Here is a 12050-nt window from a genome sequence, read left to right as displayed (position 1 = left end):
ATCTCCGCGACGAGATAAAAATTTCGATAGGAGTTTCCTTCTGCGCGCGCCCGTGCCATAAAGGAACGCACCTCATCGTCAACCCTATCTCTCTCCTTCTCTTGACACCCAGCTGTCATCTGCCATCCCTAATCCACACCTGGATTTACGAATTCGATTGTTTGCGACGACGTTCTTTTCTATCATTCCGCTGACAGATACCCGTTTCGCCCTCGCCTTTTCGTTACTCCCCACGAACAAATCCAGGCTCCATCGACGCTTGCGTTTTTGTTCTTGTCAGTCGGAAAAAAAAAGGCGACGACCAAACACACATACAACTCACCTACCTTAATTTAATTGACGACATCCCATCTCGTCGAAGCGAGATCCGTCATTCACTTCTAAAATCTACATTATTTGATCTGCTCCTGCAGTATTGAATTCGGATTTGATATTCGACTACCCCTTTACTTACTTCGACTACCTACTTTGCGATTGCGTTTCTTTCTTTTCGGCAGTTAAGCGCGAAAGAAAGATATTCGATTAGTAACGCAGAGAAGAAAAGAAAACAAACTCAAACACCAGCACTCGATTCTCAGCTCCAGCAGCTCCACTACATTGTCACTTATGACTTCGCCTGCTGCGCACCAAAACCAAACCCCGGCGTCGAACAACTCTACGGCCGCCCCGGCAACATCGTACGCTTCTGCCGCTGGCGCAGCAAAGAAGCCGTCATCGACGCCGGTGGTCGTTGCTAGCTCTACCCCACCGGTTGTTGCGGCTGGATCGACAAGCTCTGCACCGCACCATGCTAAGTCGTCTTCTATCTCGCCTATGAACGGCCGACCGAACATCATGCCTGCCATCCCGAACGTTGCCCCCGTAGTAGTCGGCTCATCAACTGTTAATGGTTCCGCCGACCACAACCGCAAAAGCTCGGTTACTATGAGCGCGAACGGCCCCAACAGCTACTCGACTAACGGTGGTATTGCGGGTAAAGCCAGTATCCAATTTGGTTACGACTCGCCTGCTGTCTCGCACAGCTCGCCCCAGCCCGGATCCGCTCCGATTCCCATCCCTGATAGCAATCCTCGCGTGACATCGCCTCAGAATTCTCCATCTCCTATCCCGCAACCTTCTGCTACCGGCGGTGGTCGACCTCCCTCGGGAACTGCTCAACAGGGTATGACGTTTGGTAGCTTTGGTGGTGATAGCGATGTAAGTATATTAAATTGCACTGTCTCATAGAAGGTAATATTGGTCGCGCTGCTAACCTAGGTAATTAGCGTTCTCATATACGGGCGGCTTCCGTATCGCACGACCCACATTCTTTAGGATCCCAACAATCTCCTCATATGAGAAGAGGCTCTAACGTTAGCGACATGAGCAACCAAGGACCGCCTCATATGGGTCGAGGCAACTACCCGTCTGCTGGTCGTGGCCGGGGATTTACTAACAACTCGTACAATCAACCCATGGGATATCCTCCGAATAACTACAGCAGAGGCCCCCAGAATTCAGGACGAGGCGGTATCCCTCCCGCTTTCGGCGATTCTCGTCAACGCCAGTTCGGTACTCCGCCGCCGCAACATCGAAGCCCTGCGCTACCACCTGCCATGCCTCACGCCCCGGGTGTACCTCCGGCCGGCATGCCTCAGTTTTATTACCCACCTCCTCAGCAAATACAGCAGATGCAGCAAATGGGTCCGCATCCAGTACAACAAGTAAAACCCCCTTTTCCCCCTTTCCCCCCTAATCCTGAACGCACCAATATCAAAGTTCCGAAGAGAAAAGGAAATCGTCGCGAGACTGAGAAGTTCTCGAACCAACAACGACGACCAGACTCTTTCGACAACAATGATCAACAAGACTTCAGTCAGAAGAATCGACGCTTTAGTAAGCGTCCTGATCAGCGATTCATCGCGGATGGCTCGCGTCGTCGTGGTTCAATTCCGTTCGATAGGATGGAAACGTCGCACACGGAGCCTCCTGTGATCCCGCTAGTACATCCATCCCCCATCGTCCATTCATTTCAGCCAACTCATAGACGGATAGATCTGTCACCAGAGAGTGGCAATTTTGATCGGTTTCTAACAAGCTCACAGGGTTTTTACCAACACTATGACCCGAACATGCGACCAGGCATGCATGTACCCGCATTCCCATCCTATCCGATTATGCATGGACAAAACCAGTCTCCTGTTCCTACTTTCCAGCAGCCCTTTAACCAAGGCCCATACAATGCTCTGGGAGGACAGCCAATGTCTCGTAACTCTTCGCAGGTATCCACAGATCACCGACCCGCATCGAGCACAGGTCAAAGTCAGGCGCCCGTTGTCGCCCAAAGCACCCCGCAGCCCCAGCCAGCACAAATCAAGCCCGCCGTCGTCGCTTCGCCCCAATTTAACCGCCCCCCGAAGAAGAGCATGGCAATTACTATCAAGAATGCCGCTGGAGAGACAGTGGATCTTAGCAACGTAAGGGCCCAGCCCGCTTCACCCGCACCGAGCAGCCAGCAGTCAAAAACACCGCCAGCTATCGCTCCGACTCCCACCCCTCCACCAAAGACCTCGACGCCGAAGCTTTCTACGCCAGCGCATTCTCGTGCAGATTCCGTGAGCAATTCAAAGACAGCCGAGGAAGTGCGAAACGAATTTAAGGAGAAGATGAAGCAGGCTGCTAGCGGAGAGAAACCGAAGGAGGATGAAGCGGCCAAGACGGCAGCCGAGAAAGCCAACGAAGAGGAGCGCATAAAGGCGGAGCAAAAGGTGCAAGAAGAGGCTAAGGCTGCTGAAGAAGCAAAGGCACGACAAGAAGTCGAGGAGAAAGAAAAGGCCGAGCGTGAGGCAGCAGCAGCCAAGAAGGAGGAGGCTCCTAAGGCTACAGAAGAAACCGAGGACGAGGAAATGGAGCGAATGATTCGGGAAATGGAGGAGGCGGAGGCAAAACGCGAGAAAGAGGAAGAGGAGCATCGTGCTAAAGTTGCGGCTGAGAAAGCTGTTAAACAGAAGGCCGAGGAAGAGGAACGCAAAAAGAGCGCTGCCGACAACGACCGCAAGCTACGCGAGCAAGAGGCAGAGATGGAACGGCTAGAAGAAGAAAAAGAGCGCAAACGGGCCCAAGAGGGTTCCGGCCCGTCTGTAGCGGATCTCCTCAAGCAACCGTTCGGAAAACAGGCCGAAAAGACGGATTCACCTTCCACGGCCGAAACCACTGCGAAATTGGCCAACCTTTCTCTTAACGAAAAGCCATCTGTTGGTGCTGGCACGAAGCCAACCCAGGGTGGACGTGGCCCTAAGCCCGCTGCCCTTAATCTTGCACCCCTCAACACCAAGTCTGTTGAACCTCCCCAGCCCAGCGCTGCTCTCCAGTCTCTTAAGACAGCTAGGCTCCTTGGTTCTAGCTCCATTAAGGCCGATCTTTATCCTGCTGGAATCCAGTCACCCAACCCGGCCTTGAACGCAGCTGTTGCCAGAAAGGGTACCTCGTTCAAATACGATTCCGCTTTCTTACTTCAGTTCCAGAAGGTGTTCACCGAGCAGCCTTCGCTTGATTTCCACCAACAAGTCAAGACTCTTATTGGGGATAGTGATGGTGGAAGGTCTGCATCTGCTCGAACTCCTGCCGGTCTTTCTAATCGACAGAATTCTAGAACTGGTGTCCCTGGTATCACTGGTTTTGGCAGTTTTGCTGCTCCTGGTGGCCGCACATTACCGCCTGGCACTACGTCTGCGCAGCGGTTTGAAATGAGCAGTGACAAATCAATGCCGCGACCGGCCATCAACCCCATGGCTAGCTTCCAGCGACCCGGTGGAGCGTTCCCTGGTGGCAGCCAGATGGCCCGCACACCTTCTAGTTCTAACATGAGCATGCCCCACTCTCCACGACAAGGAAGTCGCCGTAATGCTAGCAAGCAGAACACTTTCAATGCCAAGGTGGAGGCTCAGGCAGCTAAGACCATGCCGCTTACCCAAGGTATGAAGATTGAGGCTCTTAATACTTCCTCGTCAGGCTGGAAGCCAAGCAGCATTGGCAAGGGTCCGGCAGCAGCCGCAGCTGGACCCAATGCAGCTGGTCTACTAGACCCATCTATGGTCCAACGTAAGGTCAAGGCTGCTCTGAACAAGATGACACCCGAGAACTTTGACAGGATTTCGGATCAAATCCTTCAGATCGCAGCGCAGTCTAAGGACGAAAGTGATGGCAGGACCCTTCGACAAGTTATCCAGCTCACTTTTGAGAAAGCTACTGATGAGGCGCATTGGGCCTCGATGTACGCGAAGTTCTGCAAGAGGATGCTGGAAATGATGAGCCCAGAGATCAAAGACGAGAACATAAAGGACAAGAATGGACAGGTTGTGAGCGGTGGTGCGTTGTTCCGAAAATATCTTCTTAACCGTTGCCAAGAAGAGTTCGAGCGCGGCTGGCAAATTCAACTTCCGGAACCAAAGGAAGGAGAAGATAAGAAGGCTCTCGAGGCTGCTATGCTTTCTGATGAGTACTACATTGCTGCGGCTGCTAAACGTCGTGGTCTTGGATTGGTTCAGTTCATTGGCGAGCTATACAAACTAGGTATGCTCACAGAGCGTATTATGCACGAATGTGTCCGCAAATTGGTTGATTACTCTGGCATTCCCGACGAAGCTGAGATTGAATCTCTTTCCAAGCTACTCCGAACTATCGGAGCTAACCTAGATGCTGCGGAGAAGGGTCGTGCCATGATGAACGCCTACTTCGGTAGGATTCAGGACATGGTTAACCTCCCCGATCTACCCAGTCGTCTTAAGTTTATGCTTATGGACATTATCGATTTGAGGAGGGCCAATTGGGTCTCTAAGGAAGCCAATAAAGGACCGAAGACGCTTGAGGAAGTTCGTGCTGAGGCTGAGGCTCAAGCAGCTCAGAAGGCAGCTGAAGCTGCACGAACGAACCAGCGAGGTGGTGGAGGTGGCCCTGGTCGGGCACAAGTTGGCCGTGGCGATGCCAGAAATTTCTCTGGATATGCTCAGCAAGCTCAAAACCAGGTCGGCATGGATGATTTACGTCGTCTGAAAGGAAGCGCTAGCCGCACGTCTAGCGCCAACATTTCTTTGGGGCCAATGTCGATGTTGAACTCTCGTAGTAACAGTGGCCGTCGCTTAGGCCCTGGTGGCTCGCTGAGCCGAGGAGCTGAGGATTCCGGTGCGTCCTCCAGAACTGGAACGCCGCCGGTAAGGGAAACGCAGACCAGCACTAATTCGTTCGGGTAAGTTAACGTTGATCTATCCATTCTTGACTGCCTACTGACTTGAACCAGTCTACTCGCCACCATGGATTCGGAGAACCCGGCATCGCCGCCCTCTACTGCAGCATCGCCTGCTCTAGCTAAAGTTGCTCCGGATACCACATCTACATCCGAAAAGGGGAAGGAGAGCAGTTGAAGAAATCTCCGTTTTCTATGGTCATAGAAAAGTCTTGCATTTGCGGCTGCATCGTTGTGCATAGACTAGGACACAGGACTACTGCGTTGCATTTACGGGGGCTTTTAAAATGTGTCTCAAAAGTTTCAGGTTTCTTTTTTTTTACTATTATGATACCTCGTACCGAATAGACCTACCCTCACACGACCTGTCACCATAAAGACGACATTTCCCCTAAAGATTTTTGTTCACTTCCTCAAATTGTGTTTCATTACATTTTCCCATCCTTCGCGTGGCATGAGACAACCATAGGAGGCGGTGTTAACAGGTTGCTGTTCCATAATACGTGCTATGCCATCACATGGTACTGGTCACCGTCTCACCGAGGATAGCAGAATTAGGTGACGAGATAAACAAGGCTGTGGAAGAGGGAAGGGGGAATTTGAGAGCGCGGCCGTCACCGGCTTGAGGGGTTGAGTCATGCAATGCGGATTGCGGTCATTTGAAGATTTGACGAGACCGTGGAAACCAACAGAATTGGTTGTGTATTCTTGATTGCATCTGGATTTTGGTCGCGGCTGGCCACTGGTTGTCCTCGCTTGTGCTTTTTGTGTTTTCTTTTTTGCGGAAAATAACGCTCCGGTCGGTGTTTTCGGGGCCGCGGGGTGTCGTTATCAGGTTGCTCGGCTTTTCAGTCGTCCTTCTTTAGTTGCTGACGACGATTCGGACGATGATGGCACGGGGGGGGGATGGTCGGTTTGGACGGATTCTTTTTTTCGGCAGAAGGAACGGATGGGATGGAATGGTCACGCATCACAAACAGGGGTTATAGGCGAGAGGAAGAGAAAGCATCTTTTTTTTCGTTCACCCCATACCTTTGTTTGTAACTCTGGACGAGACCCCATCGCATCATCACCATCGACCACCATCGACCACCATCACCTTCATAATCTTTAGACAGTAAGCCAGTGGCGGCCGCAAAAATTGATATTTGAACATATTCGTCTGCCTTTTTGTGATGTGCAAACTGTGATATGAATTAAGTGGATTTGTAAAGATTTGTTGATATTTCGAGCATCTTGTTGAACTGTCATGTAGGTACCTAGATATTTCCATAGAAAGCTGCTATCACATCCGACGCCTTTTTTTTTTTTTTTTTTTTTACAGGCCATTCTTCGTGCTACAACCCCGCTAATATCGGACTTTTGTACGCTACGACTGAGCGCCACGCTCGTCATTTTTACCTTCTAACTTACGGATGTCCGAATCACAGCAAAATTTTCTCCCAAAGTTGGTAAAAGACAAGATAATTATTAAACAATTCATATTTAGATTTCATTAAACGCAAGCGCATATAATCTAGTTAATTAGTCCATGTAGACTAATCAAGTAACTACCTAGGTACTATTTTACTATGTACTATCCCCATTATCCAGCCCGGAACACCAGTCGCCATGATGATACTAATAGCGGTTGAGGAAAACCGCGCAAATCAATGAAGCCCGTAACATTACATCACGCCGACGATGCCTTAAACAGCAGCAAACCCTAGCTTCCCGAATAACGTGTCCATAGCTACCCACCGCCTTCCGCACTTATCGAGGTACTTATCGACGACGTTTTTCACGGTATCGAATCTCTTGCGGTTGTGTTCGGCGAGTGCGATAACTCTTTCTTTTTCCGAGGCGCTCAGACTACCGCCGTTACCTGAACCTCCTAGGCCGGTTTCACCTGAATTCGCTCTAGCGCGTGCTTTTTCGATGTCCCATAAGGATGCGAAGTAAACTAGTTGATTGTACATATCACGCTCGCCATACTCGTAACGCATGCGACCGAGACAACCCGTAGCCAAGCCCTTAGGGCCTAAGCACCGTGTGCCGTACACGGACATTTGCCGCGTGCGGTTCCCGCACGAGGTATCGTCGCACACGAGCCAACCTTCGTAGTACCGTGCCGTCTCAGTGCGGATCGCACGTTCTACTTGCGCCACAATGGTTAAATTGGGGATCAATGCGGAGCATGATGGACATGCGAGACCTTGCGGCGTAATGCGGTTTTCGGCATCTGGCATGGACAAAAGACCCTCGAAAGGAGCCGACGTCTTACACTTGCGACAGCGCAGCGAGAGGCGGGCGCAGTCGCGGAAACGAATTTCGTCGGGAATTTGAGATTCCAGCGGGTGGATTTCAAAGTCGTTGGATCCGGACTGGTTGTAGTTGGAGTTGCTCGCATAACGACGAATATCGAGACCGAGTTGTTCCGCGAGCTGGGTAGTAGATGTTCCAGTAATGTTGGCGCAGAGACGCTCCACAGGTGGGAAGATCTGTTTGCCAATGTACCATTCGACATCTACCTTCAATTCAGAACCGGATTTCATCACATCTTGAGGCGTGTACGAGCGCTTGGCGACGGGCTCTGAGGTTGTCTTGCTGTCTCCGGTGACGACATACGATATAACGTCTCCACGACGGACAGGCTTACCCCGAGCAATTTCTCGCAGGGCGACTTGAACTTGTGGCATTGAATCCGCAATCGGATATTCGTTCGGCGCCTTACCAAGTTGTGTGTAGATGATGTATTTAGGTACAGGGATAGTATATTCCCGCATCTTGGCTGAGATCTCACGCAAATATTCATGTATGCGTTGAACAGAGACCTCAGTCTCATCGCCCGAGAGGATTTCGTTGAGGATGCGAGATGAGATCTCTTTGGATAGACCACAGTATTCTCTGCGCTTCATATCAAGACCTTTAACTTCCATCTTCTCGACAAATTTGCCACCAGGAACCTCTACAAGGTTGATAGCAGCATACTTCTTCTTGGCCTGTAGCAAGATACGTCGGAAAACGTTGTCAATATCGATCTCGAGCAGCCGATATCGCTCATTGACGGTCCTTTTGAATTCTTGACCGACCTTAAGTGCGTCGGCGACGGACTCCACATTGGCATTGATCATGACCGAATCAGTATCACCATAGATGACCTGGAGAGACTTCGACTCTGCGAGTTCTTTGGTGCTTCTGAGAATCTCACGACCTTTATAGGTCGTCAGAACAGCAAGAGGCCTTGCGTAAAATCGGGACTTGTCGTATCCCAAACAACCGTACATAGAATTGGCTGTCAGCTTCAAAGCAAGTTGTTTGATGTCCCATGTGGCGAGCTCTTCAGGGGTGGCATTTTTGTCTTTCATGAGCGCCTTAACCTGCCGCCGCCGACTGACAAGAGTGGCAATAAGTTTCGGCAGTATGCCTTGATCTTGTTGTGTAGGAACATCTGGTACTGCATCATCGTCATCGGACTATATCGTTCATTAGCACGCAATCTAACATTGGAAAATCCGGGCACTTACCAATGAGCTCCGGTCTACCGTCGTGAAGCAGATATTAAATTCCTGGATGATAGATGGGTAAAGCGAGTTGAAATCCATGACAAGCACGAATTTATCATATAGACCCTTTTCGGGTTCGAAAACCAAACCACCCTTATACTTGTCCTTCTTTTTGGTTTCGGTAACCTCTCCATCGTTATTTTCTTCCTCGGCTTTTGGTCGTCCCTTGAAGAATTGCTTATCAGGACATATGTATTTGTTTCGGTAGAACTCGTGTAACAAAATGTACTCGTTTCGTTCAGCTCGAGTACCGGTCAATGTTCGAGCCCAAGAGTTACCAGCCAAGTTCGTTAAGACCTTGGTCAAAGGTAACATCTGAGTGCTCAAAGCCAGTGCCGCGATGAAATACGTGTCTGCTTCCATGTGGGTGATGTAATCCATTAGGCCAGTCTTGTCTGCCGCCCAAGTCTTTAAAGCGGCTTCGTTATCAAAATCCCGTCTAATGGCGTCTCCACCAAGGTAGATATTACACATCTCTGTCAAGCTCCAGGACTGACACTTGTACATAACCGATTTTCCGGCCTCGTTGGCAAGGTCACATAATAGGCGACCAGCCATAAGTTGACGTTCAGCAAATACGTTGCCACCTGTCTTCCCAATCGATGCCGGCCATTGTGTTCTATGTAATCGTCCGAGTCGAGACCATCGGGGGGTTCTCTTCTCGTGCAAGCGATTTAATAGGACGCTATAGTCAACACCCTCAAGTTGATGACCGAGGATTACATCGGGGTCTATGAGGTCGATTTGCGCCAAAAAGAATGATAGTAATTCCGACTCCTGTTTCCATAACTTAACGGGTGCTTTCTTTCTTCCTAAGGCTAGCTTTTCGAAGCCGGTAGGATATCCGGATCCATTCGGCCTCATCAGAGTGAACGTCCTAGAAGGGATTTTTTCTGCAGGCGTGGTATCGCTTAGTAGAATATTTTCGTAGATTCGAGCGCTGATTGCAAGAATTTCTTGCTTGTTATCTTTGGCGTTGAAAACGGTTCGCATGGCAATACTCATTAAGGTAAGAGGAGGCGCGTCCAGGTTATCAGACTCGCTCATTGAGGATATTGTATCGGGATCGCTAACAAGGACTTCAAGTTTGGCATGAGAAGCATTCTTGAGAGTGCTAAAATCAGCATCTCTTATTTTAAGCCAGCAAGGGCCCATGATATTCTTCCATAGCACAAACTGCTCGAACAATGCAGTATTCGTGCCGAAAATGTGTGAGAAAGTCTCTCCTGTCTTTTCTGAGGGGATTTGTGGTTCTAGTTGGAGTTAGTATATCTCCATTCAGGCATATCACCCAAGGTGTACTCACTCGTGTAAGGGTATAGCAGTTTCAAATATTGTGCCTCTTTAGGTATACCAGGGAGCTCGAATGCATATTTCCTAGTACAAGGCTTTATCTTATGCATATCGACTTTCATCTTGGTCATGATTTCATCCACCTCGGAGTAGACATCCCCCATTTCAATCTCTTTGCTCGTATCTTCCCCATTTTTCTGGCGATACTGGTGAGGTAGGAAATACAGCTTCCTCAGAATATTGTCAACTTTGGTGAAGCAACTCACATAGTTGCCCGTCTTCTTGTTCAACACTTTTCCGAACAAACAAAGCGTACCATTGACTTCGGTATAATCAGTCCAGAACATATTAAGACTTCCATCTTCTTCAATGGTATCTCTGTAGTCGGCCTTTCCAATAGGTTTGGTTTCAGCAGCGGGCGAGCTAACAATACTTAATTTGTCTGTGAGATTATTCCACGACGACGAATCAACGGATTCCTCAGAGGGTTTTGTTGGAGATGAACTGGCAGGAGAAGGGTACGGATCTGGCTTGACCAGCTTTTTGATAGGACGAGACGCAGACAAATTCACGCTAGCGGCGTTCACGGTACCAGCATGAGAAACTTCCATCATTTCTTCATCTTCCTCTTCTACAGGCTCGGGTTTTACCTTCGTCTTGCGCGCGAGGGCCGTTGTCGTGGGAGAGGAAGGAGCTGGAACTGAATCGCTCATGGGTACGTCTGCGGCGGGTGGTAGGAGATCATCGTCATCGTCCATTGCTGCCGGAAGAAAGCCATTGTCGTCAAAGACAGTATCTTCCGCTCGGGGGCTCGGCGGTAATCGTTCCTCACTGAGTCTTGCTTTCTTGGGCGCTGGCTGACGGGTTTCTCGGATGGGCGATAGGACACGAGCTCGACGCCTTTCAGGGGATCTGTGTCGCTTTGAAGCTCGCGATACTGGGGCAGGTATGTTTGCATCGACTTCGCCGAGTAGGTCCGACAGGAACCTCTCATCTTCTTCGGTTTTCACGACCTTATGCTAACATTAGCTATGGATAGAATTGTACACCTAATGGCAATATTTATTTTACCTTTGGCTTTTGTTGAACAGCAGTTTGGCCCTTAGTGAAGTATTCACTTATATCGCGGTCGTTCGCATCCCGCTTCGCTTTTTCCTCGTCACGCTTCTTTTTATCTAGTACGTATATCATAAGTCACCAAGAAAACAATATCGGTTCGAATTGACAATACCTGATTTGTTTCGAGGTTTTCCGCCAAGTACTACTTCATCTTCACTCTCCGATTCGTAGGTATGCACACGGTCCCATTCCTCTCTTCCATCATCGGCGTAGCCCTCGCCGTTGTCGTCAACAACGAAGTCATCTTGGTTTAGTCGGTCGCGAACGATTTTCTTGTATTGGTTCTCGTCGACTTCCTCGTACAAGTCCTGTACATCTTCTACCTGGTAAGAATCATAAGCCTTCTTACCAGAAGCTCGCAGAGCAGCAAGCTCGGCAAACTTGCTGCGCTTGCTAGAAGCCTTAGACATATTTGCTAAGGGGATAGGATCGAGGTATTAGAGGTAGATTAATCACGACGAATAAGTCATGTTCAAGGTTCAGAATGGAGGAGGGGGGGAATAGAAAACGTATGTGGACGTGTGTGTGTGTGTACAGGTTGTGGAGATGAACCAATTGGTGTTTGAGAATTACTTGTGCTGTACTTTTAGGGGAATTTTCCCATTTAGTGGACGCGACGCGCGAGCCACTTTCCAATTTATAAAATAATCGCGTTTTCGCGAATCCTTGTCCATCTTCTATCTATCTAGTCTCATTAAGGAAAGTGGCTGGATTTAATTGATAGGTGGGGTCCGCATCACTTCATTGGATCCCTCGACGCTAGTAGGTACATGAGTACATAAGTGTATGTAGCACGACGTCACAGCAGCTGTTCCTATCGATAAGCTATGACATCGCAATTGATTGGCTAAAACCATGCGACAGCAGAACTA

General features: G+C 49.4%; 2 protein-coding genes across 2 annotated transcripts; one reads left to right on the top strand and one right to left on the bottom strand.

Annotated features, from left to right (window-relative positions):
* Positions 1–606: 606 nt before the first annotated feature.
* F4822DRAFT_424243 (uncharacterized protein) lies at positions 607–5399 on the top strand (the record flags this gene model as incomplete). The annotated part of the gene is made up of 3 exons (XM_051460115.1): positions 607–1197; positions 1266–5224; positions 5276–5399. 3 exons carry the CDS (start codon positions 607–609, stop codon positions 5397–5399), a joined length of 4674 nt encoding a protein of 1557 aa, XP_051319555.1.
* A 1510-nt stretch (positions 5400–6909) lies between these two features.
* Positions 6910–11588, bottom strand: F4822DRAFT_435748 (uncharacterized protein; the record flags this gene model as incomplete). The annotated part of the gene is made up of 5 exons (XM_051462234.1): positions 6910–8676; positions 8728–10019; positions 10073–11072; positions 11131–11234; positions 11291–11588. The coding sequence occupies 5 exons, from the start codon at positions 11586–11588 to the stop codon at positions 6910–6912; spliced, it is 4461 nt and encodes a 1486-aa protein (XP_051319554.1).
* Between the last annotated feature and the right edge of the window lie 462 nt (positions 11589–12050).

Source organism: Hypoxylon trugodes, assembly GCF_022578975.1.
Source record: "Hypoxylon trugodes strain CBS 135444 unplaced genomic scaffold F4822scaffold_1, whole genome shotgun sequence".
NCBI lineage: Eukaryota > Fungi > Ascomycota > Sordariomycetes > Xylariales > Hypoxylaceae > Hypoxylon > Hypoxylon trugodes.
This window is presented reverse-complemented; position numbering and strand designations above follow the sequence as displayed.